We start from the raw sequence: 18,041 nt of genomic DNA, 5'->3' as shown, positions 1-18,041 counted from the left end.
AAGAGTGGTCTGCTTAATTCAGACACTCTGTTCATCACCACCCCCTTTTCTGTCCTGTTGTCTGGTCACTTGCCGGCTGGCTAGTGACCTCTGAGACGACGACCCGAAGAATTAATCACTGCTAGTCTGGTCCCCCAGACTGGCCCTTGCTTCCTTGTAAACGAGAAGCACCCCGGACCATCCTGGTCCGCACCAGACGCCATCTTTGTTCCACCGTGTGGCTTGCACTTGCCAAGGCCTGTTGTCCAGATCGACGATCCAACACCGCCAACAGCAGCAGACTACGTGGGACAGCTTGTGCCTCCAGCCTGGTCGCAGAGAACAGCTCCTGGTCCGCGCAGCTACAGAGAGAAGTGTCCCGTCCTCCACCTGACTGCGGCGACAGCATCTGGTTCCCTCCTGGTTCCAGCACCGTCACTGGCTAGTGACCGAGACTCTGTCCCCTTCCCTTTCAGGACTCCTCCTTCCTAGTTCCATCCTTGGAACCACCGGACTCCTCCATCTGGTCGCCTGCCAGCAACTCCTTGTTTCAGGCTTCACCGGGATCAACGCAGCAAACCCGACACCGCTTCAGCCCTATGCACCCGCAGCCTGTGGGTTAGGTAACTAAAGCTTCTAGGTGCTGAAGTCAGTGTTCACTATCCTAGTGTTCAGGTCCACTGTTGTTTTCCCTCCATCCAGCCGGGTTCGTCCGGAATCCGTAACTTTGTAAACTGTAGCATCCATAGACGTTGGTACGCATCCCGTGTGAGAGTTTCCACTCTGCACGTGAGTCCCGTGAGCCTACTTCTCCTTACTTACCTAGTCAGTAGCGTAGTCCCAGCGATCCTCCAGCCTCTGGATCTTCTTACAGTACTTTCTTTCCTCGCATTCCATTGTTTCTAGTATATGGTTTGTCGTGCCCCTAGGGCACCATTGTAAATCGTGCAACTTGAGTGTATTTTTCCGAAGAGTTTGTCATGTGCTTAGCCCTCTGACCTCATAAAGAGTTCAGAGGCGTTGTTAGTTAATAAATACTTGTTTATTTTCATAACTACCTGTGTGGTGTCCTTTCATGTGGTATTCAAGGGGTTATATGTGGTAAAACAGCTGGCTTCTCATGCCAATAGAGTTTAGCCTAAGACTGTTTTGTCCATGCTACCATTAGGATAGCTGGTCTATAAGGTTGACTTACAACCAATCACCATAAGGGTTGTTTGGACTGATACAAGGTGATCACTAGAACTAGTGAGCATCATATATCAGGCCAACTTCTCACACTCCCCTTCGAGACTACCCCTCCCTCCATGCCACGAACACTCCATTGCATGTCGGTGGATCACTTGGCCGTTCTCCACCAGGAAGTTACGGCTCTTAGCCAAGGGAGCTATCGAACGAGTCCCTGTGCCTGAAGTAGGTTGCGGTTGCTACTCCCTCTACTTCCTGGTACCCAAGAAGGACAAAGGCCTGCGTCCTATCTTAGACCTCGGGGACGTCAACCGCTTCCTCTAGAAGGAGAATTTCAAAATGGTAACCATGGCTCCGGTCCTGTCTGCCCTTGAGACTGGATGGTAGTGTTGGACTTGCAGGACACTTATTTTCATATACCAGTCTTGACTGACCACCTGCATTACCTACGGTTCACAGTAGGCCACAAGCATTTTCAATTTATTGTGCTCCCCTTTGGCCTTACCCGCACCCCTAAGGTGTTCACGAAAGTGATGGCGGGTCGCAGCTCATCTGCGCAGATCAGGGGTTCCAGTCTTCCCCTATCTCGATGACTGACTAATGAAGGCGGGCTCGCTCCAGGCTGTCGTCTCCCACCCCAAAGCTACGCCAGACCTCCTGCATTCGCTCGGGTTCACGATCAATTTGCCGCAGTGGCTCCTGATTCCCTCTCAGAAGCTCCTTTTCATTCGAGTTGTTCTGGATACAGCGTGGTTTCGGGCTTATCCTCCTGAGCAGCAGATCTGGGACATTCGGGCTATGATGCAGATGTTGTAGCCTCTATCCCGGATTTGGGTGAGAATGACCCTGAGGCTGCTGGGCCTCGGCCTCCTGCATACTGCTGGTGGATCATGCCAGATGGCATCGGACTTTTTAAAAACATTTAACACTGTGCCACTGGACATGGCTGGAAGGTTCTCTGTACGCCAGGGCAGATGAACTGAGCGGTCGATGGTTAGCGGATCACGAATGGCGTAACCAGTCGAAGGTGGTGCAAGGTCTCTTTCAACAGTGGGGAGAACTTTGGTTAGATCGTTTTGCCTCCGTAGAGAGCGCGCAGTGTCAGCATTTTTGCGTTCTGGAGTTTCCAAGGCTGCTATCGCTCCTATGACGTTTTTTGTCGCAAATGGAGCTCAGGCCTGCTGTATGTCTTTCTGCCCATACCACTTCTGTCCAGTGTTTTGATAAGATCAAGAACGACGGGGCCCAATTCATCCTCGTGGCTCTGGACTGCAATAGGAGAGTCTGGTATCCAGAGCTTCTGAAAATGAGCATTGATCCTCCAATCAGGCTGCCCCTTCGAGAGGAACTTCTGTTGCAGCAACAGGGGAGGATTCTTCACCCAAACCTGTCAACTCTACGCCTCCATGCGTGGAGTTTGAGCAGAGGCAGGTGATGGCGTTTGACCTTTCTCTCGAGGTATGCAATTTTATTTTGGAGGCCCTCCACTAAGATGGTATACGCTTGCTGTTGGCAAATGTTTGTATCTTACTGTACAGAAAGGTCTATTGACCCTCTTTCTGCTTCTCTCTCTACTTTTTTTCATCTTACCTTGCCCAGGAGGGCTCTGCTTTGCGTACTCTTAAGGGTTATCTTTCTGCTCTATCTGTTTTTTTGCGGCTGCCAGACCAACCCTCTATCTTTAAATTTCCAATTGTATATAGGTTCCTGAAGGTGCTGGGTCACTTGTTTTCACCCACGCATTTTATCTGAAAGAAACAGTTTAGTATTCGATTCCTTACCTTAGAATATCCCCAGGCGTCAGACTGGATCCGGAAAATTTTGCGTAGCAGTACCACTGCGCGTCGATAGGCGTCGTCTGCGGCTCCTCGTCCGTCTTCGGCGTCGTTGGCGCCGGGATGACGTTGTCGGAGTACTTAGACACTGCCCACGCGCGCTGACGTCAGTTCTTCTTTTCTCCGCGTCAGCAAGCGCAGGTCCGGAGAAAGTGGTACCCTTTAGTCAATTTTTGACTAAACTTTTTGGATCTTTTGATCTGTTTTTCGAGTCAAACATTTCCGACGGTGCCGGTAGGGATGCCCGGGTTCAAACCCTGCTTCGACTGCAACCGACTGATGTCGGTTACCGACCCCCATCAACAGTGTCTTCATTACCTGGGGCTCAACCACGATGACAAGTTGTGCCTGGGCTGTCGGGCCTTGACGTCGAAGGCTAGGCGGGAGCGGTCCCGCAAGCGCCTCGAGCTCCGGCAGTCGGCCCCGCGCCGTTCGAAGTCCCGGTCCCGAAGGAGGTCGAGGGACAGGTCGCGGGGCCGGAGTCATCATAGCTCCGGGAGTCGTCACCATTCCTCGGGCTACAAGTCCTTGGGTAAGAGGAACAAGAAGTCGAAGAGGCGTCATCTCTCTTCTGACCGCGGCCGGGGGTTCCGCAGGTGTCGTGGCCTGCTCCATACCCGCCGGTCCCTGGGCAGAACGCGACGCCGGAGGAGATCGAGGCCTTCCTCATGGCCATGAGGTCGCTCACTCCTCCGTCGGGTTCTGCGGCCCGACTGGGTCCCCAAGCGGGCCGGGTGCTTCGGCCCCTGCGATGTCGGGTGCTTCGGCCCCTGCGATGTCGGGTGCTTCGGCCCCGGCGCCGTCGGGTGCTTAGGCCCCGGCGCCTTCGGGTGCTTCGGCGCCGTCGGGTGCTTCGGGCCCGGTGCCGGCGGGTGCTTCGGCGCCGGCGGTGACTTCGATCCCAACACCGCAGGTTCCTGCTGGATCCGGTTTCGGATCCGGGTCGTCGCCGGTCGACCTTACGACCTCGCCGGCACCGGCCCCCAGGGTGTCTCACCCAGCGCCGTCCAAGGACGACGTCGTCCCCGGTCCTACCCTCGATTCGGGTCCGGCGCTGTATTAGACGCCGCTAGGAGATTTTTACTTCTACGACCCGGCCCCATCCTTTGACCCTGATTATCAGGAGATGGGTGACGAGGAGGATTGGGAGGGGTCTGAGGACCCTCTGGCACGTGAGTGCCAGCCTTATCAGGACTGGGCAGGTGAGCTTGGGGATGCCAGTGGTCTGTACACTTCGCCAAACACTGGTTTTGTCTCCCCTCCTACCGTGGCTACGGAGGAGGGGGCTGCCTATAGCGTGGTGTTGACGCGGGCGGCCAAGGCCTTATCCCTTGAACTCCCCGTCGCGGCCGTGAGGACTAACCTCCTCACTGAGGTCCTTAAACTGCAGGCAAGCTCCTCAGAGCCTCTGCTGCCGTTTAATGAGGCCTTATCTGACGTTCTTGGGGCACCTGGTCCAGGCCCGCGACAGGTCCCCCTGTAGATAGGAACGTGGCCTGGCTCCGGGTGACCCTTGCTTCCTGTCCACCCACCCCACCCCGAGAACCTGGTCATACAGGCCTCTAACTCCCAGACCGCATTCCCGACGGCTCCCCCCGATTGGGAATCCAAGAGATACGAACAGTATGGCAAGAAGATGTTCTCCTCACTAAGTTTGGGGTTGCTGTCCGTCAACACCGCATGCCTCTTGGGCTGTTATACCCACTCTCTGTGGGACACGGTCGCAGCCGTGCTGACAAAATGTCCGGAGGAGGCCCGGACTAAACTCGCCCAAGCCCTTGCGGAGGGTCGAGATGCAGCACGGTATTCCATCCTGTGTGGACTGGATACAACGGACTCGCTAGGTAGAGCGATGGCAACGACAGTGGCGATTAGTCGCCACGCCTGGCTGAGGTCCGCCAACTTTTCCGCTGATGTCCAAAACACCCTTATGGACATGCTGTTTGATGGCCGTCGCCTCTTTGGCGACAAGGCAGACAGTGCGCTTGAGCGCTTTAAGGACTCCAGGGCTACGTCCAAGTTCTTGGGCCTGTCGGCCCCACGCCAGCAACCTGCTGCCTTTCGTGGCCAAGGAAGGGGCGCCCCCACACGTCTTGCCAGCCACGGGCCGCAGACTAACATCCAGCACGGTGGCGGGCGTGGTAACCGTCGTGGCGGTGCCTGGGGACAACGGCGAGGCCAGTCCACATCCACCCGCAGAATCCGCTTCAAAGACTTCCTCGTCCGAGCTTTCAGGCCCACATGACACCAGTGGAGGGCAGGGTTCTCCATCACCTCCTTCACTGGCGCAACATCACTTCAGACAGGTGGGTGCTGCAAATTGTCCGAAGGGGCTACTCCCTCCCCTTCGAGGCGACCCCTCCAGCCATGCCACCGCAGTGCCACCGCGTGTCGGGTGATCACTTGAATCTTCTGCGAGAGGAAGTTACGGTCCTCTTGGCCAAGGGGGCCATCAAGCGCGTTCCTGGGCCAGAAGTAGGGTGTGGTTGTTACTCCCACTACTTTCTGGTTCCCAAGAAGTGCAAAGGGGGCCTACGCCCTATCTTGGACCTGCGGAACGTCAATGGCTTCTTCCGGAAGGAGAAGTTTAAGATGCTGACTTTGGCTCAGGTCTTAGCTGCCCTGGACCCGGGAGACTGGATGGTAGCGTTGGACTTGCAGGACGCTTATTTTCACATCCTCGTCCTGCCGGCCCACCGGCGTTACCTGCGGTTCATGGTAGACCACAAGCACTTTCAGTTTACCGTGCTCCCCTCCGGCCTTACCAGTGCCCCACGGGTGTTGTAGGAGAGTAGGGTCTGCAATCCTATGGTCACCCCAGATTTTTGCTTTTTGCTTCACTGGTTTACGGCTTTCACTGGCTGTGGGCCTGCTAATCAGACCCACAGCCTAGCTGTTCTCTCTCTTAATTGACATCCATGTACTTTAGGTGCATTTACCAATTGGTATTGGGTCACTCTTGTAAGTCCTTGTACAGTGTACCATAAGTGAACCCAAGGCCTACCAGGGGCTGCAGCATGTATTATGCCACCCCTGGCTGGCCAACTAAACAGACACAACTCGCTGGTAACACAGCTGGGGCAAGGTGGTGTAATCACCCTTTGCTTTAGATATAGTATACCTATATCTAACCCTACAATGGACACATATACTCCTATAAGTCACTCCTATGGCAGGCCTTAACAATCCTGGAGGCAGAGTACTTGGAATTATGTGAGATGGTGCTCTAGCATGAGCTGAGCCTGTCTGCAGCTTTCGGAACCAAGTCCTTTAGCTGATTCCACGATAACGCTATACCATATACTCTTAAGTGCATTATAATCCTCGCGGTTATTGCTAACTTTGGCATAGCATTATCAAAACATGTCGAGTAAGGTGTCATACGAATTGGAATACTACCCCCTCGCCAGGTCTCGCAACGGGGGTAGTATTCCACCCTTCTAGAGGGACACGACATGTATATAACTGTGAACCCCGGTTAAAGTTAACTCGAGCCTCAACATCACAAAATGGATGCTGCCACCACAGACACAAGTCTGACCTCCTGCTGCTGGGAGTCCTTCCAGCGAGGGAGGCCTGGACAAAGGGTTTCCTGCCTTGGTAGGTGCTAGCACCACCCCAGACAGGATTTTGTGTATTAGGTAGGACAGGCCTGAAAGGAATGAGACATGCCTGGGGCACACAAGGTGCCCTGTGCATACACCGGTTCAAACCAGTTGCTGGGGCACTCCAGCCCCAGCTCTGGCGCGAAACCGGACAAAGGATAGGGGATGTAACCACCCCCCTTCCTGGTCCCACCCATAGGAGGGACCTAGTGATAGTACAGCCCCCTTTAGGAGAATAAAGGTAGGAGCTGGTCCCATTCCACATTAGATTAATCCTGATTTGAAACTCTACAAGAAGAAACTCTGGACTTCGACGTTCTGCTCCACAGAAGACTGAATCTCCCTTGTGGCCAAAGAGTGACCACCCTGCACCAGCAGGCACCATCAAGCGTTCCAGCCGTTCACTTTGTCGTCTTCCCTGGTGGATCCAGACTTCAGAGCCAGACGAGACCCGGACTTCCAGACCTCTCAGACCGCTACCTACATCTGCAGCACAGCTGAGATCAGTGGGTGCGACGAGACACGTGGGACCGGCCATCTTGGAGAAACTGCACTTTGCTTCCAGCACGACTTCAGAGGCATCCTCGACGAAGTGCTTTGGGGATTGAGAAGCCCCAGCCCCGAGCAGCTCCTGCACAGAAGATAAGCCCTCAAGCATCCACGAGATATGCGTGGAGCTCTTTTGCTTGATTGCTGCTCGACGCCTTGTTTGGTCACTTGCCGGCTGGCTAGTGGCCTCCTAGATGACGATCCTTGAAATCCACACCGCTGGTCTGGTTGCTCCAGACTGGCCCCTGCTTCCCTGCAAAGGAGAAGCACCCCGGACCCTCCTGGTCCGCACCAGACGCCTTTTCCACTCACCGCGTGGGTTGCCTTTGCCAAGGCCTATTGACGCCGAATCCTGAACCAACACCGCTGACAGCGATAGCCTGCGTGGGACAGCGCGTGCCTCCATCCTGGTCGTCCAAGACACCTCCTGGTCCAAGTGGCTACAGAGTCGAACGTCCACTCTTCACCTGATCGCGACGACTGCATCTAGTTCCTTCCTGGTTCCACTCCAGTCACTGGCTAGTGACTGTGAACATTGTCCCCTCTGCTTTCAGGTCTCCATCTTCCTCGATCCACCCTTGGGTCGCTCCGGACATCTTCCTTCTGCCAGCCTGCAGCATCTTTTCTTCCAGGCTCCATAGACTTCTTCGCGGAAACCCAACACACTTTGACACCTATGCACCCGCAGACCGTGGATGAGGTAACAAGAGCATTTCGGTGCTAAAGGGTAGATTAACTCTTAGTGTCCAGATTTCCAGGCGTTGTAGTCCTAGCTAGTCGGAACTGTCTAATACTTACCTTTTCGTAATTTGTATTGTCCATTGACTTTGTTACGCATCTCGCGTGTGAGTTCATACTCTGCACACGCGTCTCTCCTATTACTTACCTCAGGTTAGGATAGTGTAGTCCCAGCGATCCTACAGCCTCTTGGACAGCTCCATTCCTTCTATCGATTTCCTTATTCCACTTGTTTAGTATATGGTTTGTCATGCCCCTAGGGCACCTTTGTAATTTGTGCAACTTAAACGTATTTTTCCTAAGAGTCTTGTCATGTGCTTAGCCCTCTGATCTCATAAAGAGTTCAGAGGTGTTTGTTATTAATAAATATATTGTTTATTTTCATAACAACCTGTGTGGTGTTCTTTCACTTGGTATTCAAGGGGTTATATGTGGTAAAACAGCTGGCTTCACATGCCAATAGAGTTTAGCCTAAGACTGCTTTGTCCATTCTACCATTAGGATAGCTGGTCTATAAGGTTGACTTACAACCAATCACCATAAGGGTTGTTTGGACTGATACAAGGTGATCACTAGAACTAGTGAGCATCATATATCAGGCCAACTTCTCACAGGTGTTCACGAAAGTGATGGCGGTGGTCGCAGCTCATCTGCGCAGGTTAGGGATTTCAGTCTTCCCCTACCTCGACGACTGGTTGTTAAAGGCGGGCTCGCCCCAGACAGTCGTCAGCCACCTCCAGACTACCGACGACCTCCTGCACCTGCTGGGGTTCTCCATCAATGTGCCGAAGTCACACCTGTGTCCCTCTCAGAAGCTCCTCTTCATCGGAGCGGTTCTAGACTCCGCGCAGTTTAGAGTTTATCCTTCCGAACAGCAGGTTTGTTATATTCAGGCTCTGATTCCGATCTTTCAGCCGTTATCCCGAGTCTCGGTCAAGTTTGCGCTGCGGTTTCTGGGGCTGATGGCCTCCTGTATCCTTCTGGTGCATCATGCCAGGTGGCGGATGCGGGCTCTGCAGTGGGACCTGAAGTTTCAGTGGGCCCAGCATCAGGGCATCTTGTCCGACCATGTCTTGATCTCGGAGGGCACTGCAAGACAGTTGCAGTGGTGGCTCACGGACCGCGATTGGTTCAGCGGCAGATCCCTCTTCCTACCCCAACCGGAGCACGTAGTTGTGATGGACGCGTCCCTCCAGGGCTGGGGGGGCCACATGGGAGAGGCGGAAATCAGAGGCCTCTGGTCTCCGGCGGAGTCCCGGCTCCACATCAACCTTCTGGAGCTGCGGGTGATCCGACTTGCACTGAAGGCATTCCTCCCCTCTGTCCGGGGGAGTGTAGTGCAGGTGTTCACCGACAACACCACCGCCATGTGGTACTGCAACAAACAGGGCGGGGTGGGGTCGTGGACCCTATGCCAGGAGGCTGTGCGCCTCTGGCAGTGGCTGGAACATCAGGGCGTGACCGTGGTGGTTCAACACCTGGCAGGTTCCCTGAAAGCCATTGCGAACGAACTTAGCCGTCGGTGCATGATGGATCACGAATGGCGTCTGAACTCTGACTTGGCGCAAGTCCTCTTTTAGCAGTGAGGAGAGCCTTGGTTAGATCTATTCGCCACAGAGGAGAACGCGCAATGTCATCAGTTCTGCGCGTTGGAATTTCCAAGTCGGCACTCGCTCGGAGACGCTTTTTGTCGCGAGTGGAGTTGCGGTCTATTGTACGCCTTTCCACCTATACCACTTCTGCCCAGAGTGCTGAAGAGGATCAGACGCGACCGGGCCCAAGCCATCCTTGTGGCTCCGGACTGGGCACGAAGATACTGATATCCAGAGCTACTCGGCATGTCTGTCGATCCCCCGATTCGTCTGCCTCTTCAGGAGGACGTTCTGTCGCAGGAGCAGGGGACGGTCCTCCACCCGAACCTGTCCAGCCTCCACTTACATGCATGGAGATTGAGCGGCATCAGTTTAGGCCATTTGACTTGCCTCCTGAAGTATGTGATGTTATTCTGGCAGCCAGGCGTCCCTCCACAAAATCGGTATACGCCTGCAGGTGGAACAAATTTGTGGCATGGTGCACAGCAAAGGCTGTGGACCCCCTTGCTGCCCCTCTTTCAAAGGTTCTTCTCTTACTTCTTTCTCTTGCCCAGCAGGGCTCTGCTCTGGGCACTGTAAAGGGCTACCTCTCTGCCATTTCCGCCTTCTTAAGGCTGCCTGATCCGCCCTCTTTGTTCAAGTCCCCAATTGTAAATAGGTTTTTGAAGGGCATCACTCATATGTTTCCTCCTGTTCCTTTCGTGATGCCTCAGTGGGACTTGAACCTTGTTCTGACCTATCTGATGTGCGCTCCTTTCGAGCCACTTCATAACCGTCCTCTTAATCTCCATACTCTCAAGACTGCATTCCTGGTTGCCATCACCTCTGCCAGGAGGGTGAGTGAGCTCCCAGCTCTTTCCTCTAAACCTCCTTTCCTTTCTGTCCATCCGGACAAAGTTGTGTTGTGGACGCGACCTTCTTTCCTGCCCAAGGTAGTCACAGCCTTCCACATCGGGCAGTCTATCACCTTGCCCACCTTCTTTCCGCCTCCGCATCCCTCGAAAGAGGAAGAGAGGCTCCACCGTCTGGACCCAAAACGTGCGCTCTCATACTATCTGGATCGCACACGCCAGTTCTGGGTGGATGACTAACTCTTTGTTGGTTACGTGGGCGCTAAGAAAGGTCGGGCGGTGCACAAGCGGACCATATCTAGGTGGGTTCTGTTGTGCATCAAGGTATGCTACACTTTGGCAAAAAAGGAGCCTCCTGTTCGGCTGAGGGCCCATTCCACTTGGGCCACGGTGAGTGCTACTGCCCTGGTTAGGGGAGTCCCCTTGCAGGACATCTGTCAGGCAGCTACGTGGGCCTCGCTGCACATGTTCGCAAGACACTACTGCCTGGACAGCCAAGTCCGGAGGGATGGCTTCTTTGGCCGTTCCGTCCTCCAGGACTTTCTGGTGTGAAAATTGGTTCCCAGACCCACCACCGGGTTGGTATTCCTGGGGTATCTATTCTAAGGTAAGGAATCTAATTCTAACCTGTTTCTTTCAGATGCACAAGTTACTTACCTTCGGTAACGATATATCTGTAAGAAACAGTAGTTAGTATTAGGTTCCTCACCGCCACTCCCAACCTCCCCATTCTGGGAACCGATATCTAGGGTTAAGGTCATCCCCTTTCAGGGCCCTAGTTTCATGGCACCAGTGTTGGTTTTTATCATGGCTCTGCGTTAATGGCGCGGAAAAGCTATGTATAAGAACTGACGTCAGCGCGCGAGGTTGGCGTCTAAGTACTCCAACGTCATCCCGACGACTGACGCGGAGCCGCAGACGACGCCTACCGACGCGCAGGGGTACTGCTACGCAAAATTTTCCGGATCCAGTCTGACGCCTGGGGATATTCTCAGGTAATACCAACTACTGTTTCTTACAGATATATCATTACCGAAGGTAAGTAACTTGTGCGTCTTGCCACAGTGGGTCCTTAATTTGGTCCTCACTTTTCTTATGGCTGCTCTTTTTGAGCCTTTGCAGCACTGTACCCTACGGCTGCTAACCATCAAGACAGCCTTTCTGCGATAACATCTGCCTAGAGGGTGAGTGAGTTGTAGACTTTATCATGTAAGCTCCCCGACATGATGACTTTTGCGGATGAAGTGGTGCTTCGCACCCGTGCTTAATTTCTTCCAAAGGTGGAGACCCCATTCCATCTGTGTCAATGTATCACGTTGACCACCTTTTTTGTTCCCCTGTATCCCTTTAAAGAAGAGGAGCTTCTCCACCATCTGGACCCAAAAAGAGCATTTTCCTTCTCCCCTGACAGCACAAAAGAGTTCCAGGTGAACTACCAACTCTTTGTGGGCTTCTTGAGAGCTAAGAAAGGTCGATCAGTGGAAAAAAAAGACCCTTTCTCGCTGAGCCGTTTTCTGCATAAAGATCTGTTATGCTTTGGCTAAGTGATTAAGAGCCCCTTCCACCAGGGGAAGGCTGCGACTATGGCCTAGGCTCGGGGTATCCCAGTCCTGGATATCTGCCAGGCAGCAACGTGGGCATCTATGTACACGTTTGCCAAGCACTAATTCCTGGATAGTCGGGTCCATGGGGACTAGCATTTTGCTTGTTCAGACATACAGGACTTTTTAGTGCAAATAATTTGTCTGCAGCGTCCCGCCAGGATGGTATGGGTATCTATTCTAAGGTAAGGAATCTGCAGCTAGAAGTCTCTCTCAGATGAACAAGTTACTTACCTTGGGTAACACATTACCTGGTAGAGGCTATATCTAGCTGCAGATTCCTATCAGACTCAGCCATACCTTCCTGCTCTGTGGACTTATTTGTTAGGGCAAGGGTTGCTCCCTTTATCAGTGCCCTAGTTTTGGCACACACTTTCGTCAGCCACTTCATGGCTCTGCTTCTGGCGTGGGGAAGTGAAAAGTACTGACGTCTGCACATCTAGGTGGCACCTATATAGGTGACTGTAACGTCATAACCGATGCTAACAATGCTGACGATGTCACGCGGTGCCGAATGGAGCCACCAGACGGTGCTCAAGGGGTATTGCTTGAGCATAAGTTTGCAGATCCAACCTGACACCTGGGAAATTCTTTGGGAAAGGATCTATAGCTAGATATCTTCCCTACCAGATAATGCATTACCGAAGGTAAGCAACTTGTTCAATAAGTCTTTCTCTTAAAAGTAAAATTAACATCATCTTTTTTGGTGTTAAGAAGTAGTTGAGACTGTTCTTCTCTGGTTTGTTTCAATTGTCTTATAAGCAAATTGATCATTTTTACCTCTGTTAATAGTTTATCAGTTCTTAAAACGGTTTTGCAACAGAGTGGCCTCAAATGGACAGATTGCTTAATATACAACTGTAGGAGTCTGTGCTGGAATTCATTACAAGGGACATTTTGTCTGCATCTTAATCTTCTTTGCGATATTTATCTATCAGCTCTGTAATGATAGAAGGCCATTCTTGGTTGTCGGAATCTAATCAGGAACGGTGGTGAAAAAATACTTATGAGATATCTTGCATTATATTCTGATTGCGGCTGCAACTTTTAACTGTCAGTTCATTGTTATGCTGTGTTCCAGCATGTGCCTAGAAGTCTGCATCGTTACAAAAGTGTATCCTATAATTCTTCATTAAAAGGCATAGACTAGGGAGAAAGGCTGTTATGAGCTGCATAAGTGAGTCCTCTGTTATTGTTTGCTCCTGGTCTGTCTAGTTATGGTGACGATTCAATTGGTCGATTAAGAAATTGAAGCTGTTCGTGTATTACCTTGCTATGCTTGTCTTGTCAGTAAGTAACAATTATATTTGTTCAGAGTGTGTCCGCAATTACTTACTTAATATCTTTCATCTTATTGCAAATAAACTAAAAGTAGGGTTTGTTGATCAAGGTTTTCTCTGCCTAGTTCACCAAATTATTCTATGTTTTCCCAGAGTTCTCTTAGTAGTGAGTCCTATTTTTCTTTTCCCTTTAACGTTTATCTTACATCTTTGATAGACAAGATCATGCAAGTGGATAGTGTTTCAGACAAAGATGAATAGTTGATGTTAATTTCTGAGGGCACTGCCATTTTCCTCAGTGATTCCTTAAATCGTGTTTCCCAGTTGAATGCTGCTAACGTTTGACCTGTGGCTTCCAAAGCATGCTACAAAATATTTGGTTATTTGTCATCCTTTATTTTGTATTTATTTAAAATAACTATGAATGCCTGCATACTATTCTACATATGGGGCCATTTACATGTGTGTGTGTGTATATATATATATATATATATATATATATATATACAGTGTGAGCAAAAATATGTATAGTTGAATACTACCTTCAGACATGCTTTTCAGGTTCTACTTGTATGGTCTGAAGAATATCTTTAAGAAACAAACTAGCAGAATGGCACTATTGAGTTTAATCCCTTGTAAATAAGGCAGCTAGAACTGCACTTTCATAAAGAAATAAGCCCTGACGTTACCTTTTTTAATGAGGAGTGTCGGAATTTACATAAGCCTACATTTTATCTCTATCTCTTTTAAGACATGCGTTAATTTGGTTATAGGTTCATTGATATCTGTTTTCCGCTATTCACAAAAGAAATCTTCTGAGGCTGGCTTCCATTTTATCTTATCCTCTAAGCAAAATTTTTTCTCGCTATCCCTGAACTGAGTTAAATAGTGTTATCACATCCAGAGAAGCCTTTATTCCCCACGCACTTGAGGGCACATTTACAAACTAGGTTAAGAGTTCCCATTAGTTAGTGAATTGGATATGTACACACCATCATATTTCGTAAAGGTTAGAAAGCAAATAATTGCTCACACACAAACTCATTCTCTCAAGAAAAGATAGAATTGTATGATGAGTTAAAGATTCAATTCATTCATGCCTACAGGAGTTGACTCAGGAGTGCTTTAACATTCTGAATGGATGTACTCCTCAGATTCTTTTTCCCTCCCATTCCCTGCTGTTTTCAGACTGCCTATTTGACAGCCAGATTGCTATCTGTTCTGTTTTTATGAAGATTTAAGACGATTCCTTGTTATAGAAGTAAGGTATTTACCGTTAACACCAATTTTTGTCAAGTGTATCCCAGTCAGAGTTACAGTATGGAATCAAAGCTTTGGATATAATAACTTTCAATATGAACCGAAGGACTGTGACTTTGCTTCATGCTGGGAATGTAGCAATCCAATGGCAGGCTTTGTCGCAGCATGTTTTTTCTATATGCTGAACGCTATACGTTTGAGAACAATTCCCTTTCATTGTTTTTCGTTTTAAAAGTGATGGAGCAAGAACTGTTGCTGCGCAGTTCAGTTCAAGACAAAGTTTATTTGGACTCCACAGTCCTTAAACATATAAAATCAGCATCAATAAAATTTCTACAATCATAACATTTTTACTTCGACTCATCTTAAAATTCATGATTTTAAATCCTGTACCATGTTTCAGACCTAGTAATTCACTTTACATACCATGAGTCAAGCATTTCATTCCTAACTCTGGTTGGGTTTCTTTAGATTTTATATAACTCCCCCCAGGCACAGGCAATTAATACATCAGTTGACAATTATAGATTAACATCCTTAATCCTTCCTTTGAATCCTATATCTTATCTCAAAATGTGCGAACAGGAGGGCATATTGATACTAGACACATTTCAAGTTTTCTTTTGCTCTTTGGATAAACCGCCCCAGGGCACAGACTGTATCGAAATTCTTCATTTCAGTTAAAAGTTCTGCTGCCTGTGTCCTAATAGTTATACTATACTTTTTTTATATTTGACATAAAATCTCCTTCCGTAACTCTAAAACCATATAACAATCCAATAAAATATGTAAAATATTACATGTTGTCCCCCGGATACAGTTGCACTTCCCATTGCTACCAATCATTACTCTTTTTGTCTCATTATTCTGATAGCAAGGGTTCACACCGATTCTCAGCCTTAATACTTCTCTTCTCAGCCGTCGACAGGGCAATCTATCAATGTAGGGGAAATGAGCATCATTTTGCCACGACAAGGCCATAAAGCATACCAATTTATTCCCCATGAGGTACTCCTGGTCACGAGATCATTCTGTTCCCAGGCACCTAAGTTACCTCCTCTCAATTCAAATTGTAACGTCATGGGGCTAATTTTGAGTCTCACAATCTACCGGCCTTATTAATACAGTCTCTAACCCCTTTGGCCCATGATAAATCAGCCTTGTTTCTGCACCATTGGGAAACTGCATAGTCTTCTTCTGATCCCTGACGCTGCAATCTTACTAGGGTGGTACAGGCTGTTCTGCTCCATGAAGTAATGCCAGTTTTGAGCCTCACTGCCTGCACCATTGAGGTCTTAGGCAGCGAAAATAGGTTTTTCAGGGCGTTTCCATCCTCAACATCCCAGCCACATCGACCACTCAAATATAATAGTTCAGCCCCATAAAGGAATTGGAGTGGGACCATGTCTACATAAGCTTTTAAAACTGGTCTGTCCGACTTTTCCCCATAGACTCCATTGAATTTCTTTAGGCCACTGACCAAACCTGATGTGCGTACTTTTAATGCTTCGAGGTGGGTGGGCAAGTTCAGATTTTTCTGAAACCACCCGCCTAGATACCTGTATTCATCCAGTATTTTCAACTTTGTGGTGCCCAAAAACCAGTTAAACCTTGATTTCCTTCTTCCCATCTTTAGATTCTTTGTTTTATCCATGTTAACTACTAGTTTTTTAAGTACACAGTATTCATTAAATGTATTCAACTCTCTTTAACCCAATCTCGGTTTGGTCTATTATAACCAAATCATCTGCATATCAAAGGCTTGAAATGTGTCTTGCATCGACGTTTGAGCTGGCCCCCATTTCTTTACTTAGAACCTAAGGTAGGTCCGCAATAAATAATGAAAAAAGGAGATGGGCCAATACACACCTCTGTCGCAATCCATTACCAATTTCGATCTTCTGAGATAGACATCCCAACGTGTCCAAGATTATCTGCGTCCAGTAACGAGTATGTAATACTTGTAATAAACTAAGTAAATCTCTAGGGATGTCGTAGCCAATCAGTGTCCCACGGTCCACCAAATCGAATGCTGCGCAAAGTCCACAAAGCAGCAAAACAAACTTAGTCTCTGCTCATTGGACTTTTACGCGATGGACCAGAGCGCAAAACAGTGGCCGATCGTTGCGTGACCCTCCTTGAATCCCCCTTGTTCTGGAGGCACCACATGTTTACCTTCTGTCCACTCTTTGAGTCTCTCCAGAATTTTTTTTGCTAAACATTTTTCTGCACAGAAAATGGGTTATTTTAAAACTGTTTTTAATTTTGCAATATAACTTTGATTCTTTTACTATTTACTTGATTTCGAAAGATCAAAAATGTCAAGCAAGTGTTGTCTACATTAGGCACTTTCATTCTCTTTCTAAAGAGCGCTTTATCCAAAGCATGTGCGAGACTATTAATTATCAATTTAAAAAGAAACCTTATATGGAGAGCTGGTGTTAATAAATAACCTTTTCTCATTGACCTTAATGTTTTGTCACAATATTTCTGGGCCGTCTGGGTTCCATTTACTGTAGTAACCTGGCATTTACAGTCATGCCTATGACTGCATACCATTCTCAAACAGTTGTGAAGAAAGCAGAACAGGCACCAAGAGTACCAAGACCACTATTAAGGTATTTATTTCACTTTTGCACAATTCCCTATCCCCTCTGCAGATTAAAGATTGCCTTGGCCAAGAAGATGGGTCGTCCTGAGTCTGAGATTACTTGCATGGAGGAGCAGCGGTGGAGGCGACGCTCAAGGACCGGTGCTGAAGAGGAAGAAGATGATGGTGGAAGTGGTATGGACATCTCTAAAAGCAAAGAAGAGGATTGTCGAGCAAAGAGATACATGAATGAAGATGAGGTAAGAAATCAAGAAAGTGTTTAGAAAAGCTTCTTTGGGCTTCTAGCACAACCACAAAAAGTAAAAATCTGAAGCATCAGGGATCTCTAGTAGGAAACAGCAGCTGCTGCAATGGGGTGGGTGAAGGGAAGACCAATAATTAGGAAACTAGAGCACAGTTTTCCCTTTCAAATAATGAATACTATCAGAATATATTTATATTTCACACACACTTGAACTTTTGGGGGTTTAGCAAACTCTGAAACGCAGGAGGATTAAGTTGTCCTCCAGTATAGGTGGGGCCTATTGGTTCCTGTATTCAAGATCATTTTTGTATGAACATAACTGCCTCCTCTAAACAATGCAAAAATGCACACCCTAACTGAGATATAAGTATACTGTTAATGCAGAGAATAAATAGCCAATATGTGAGTGTAAATAACAATAGAATGGTCATACCTAGTCATGCTTGCACTTTTGGGCTGTCCCTGTGACCCATAATGGGCTACTGCTTAGCTGAAGCACAGGTATCTTAAGTAAAACTGGAAGCCATTTAATTAATATCTTAAAAGCGTCAAATCCTACTATGCTTAGTGAAGTTTACAGTACTAGCTGAACAATGAGTTTAGTGAAGAATTATTCCTGGCCTTTAGGTAGTTCTCCAGAGAAATCAAATATTCTAGCTCTCTATATATTCAATGAAGGACAAGTCCTTTGTGCAAGCTGTAATGATC

General features: G+C 48.7%; 1 protein-coding gene across 8 annotated transcripts in view; it reads left to right on the top strand.

Annotated features, from left to right (window-relative positions):
* Positions 1–18,041, top strand: part of BAZ2A (bromodomain adjacent to zinc finger domain 2A) — a 1,275,716-nt gene that overhangs the window by 741,958 nt on the left and 515,717 nt on the right. For all 8 annotated transcript variants that reach the window (XM_086959424.1, XM_086959462.1, XM_086959400.1 and 5 more), the window contains one exon: positions 17,139–17,328. In XM_086959424.1, coding sequence (XP_086815550.1) covers positions 17,139–17,328 — 190 coding nt within the window. The remainder of the gene's footprint in view (positions 1–17,138; positions 17,329–18,041) is intronic.

This window comes from Lissotriton vulgaris, chromosome 1_1 (genome assembly GCF_964263255.1).
Source record: "Lissotriton vulgaris chromosome 1_1, aLisVul1.2, whole genome shotgun sequence".
Classification (NCBI taxonomy): domain Eukaryota; kingdom Metazoa; phylum Chordata; class Amphibia; order Caudata; family Salamandridae; genus Lissotriton; species Lissotriton vulgaris.
The sequence above is the reverse complement of the archived record's forward strand: the minus strand, read 5'-3'. Positions and strand labels throughout refer to the sequence as shown.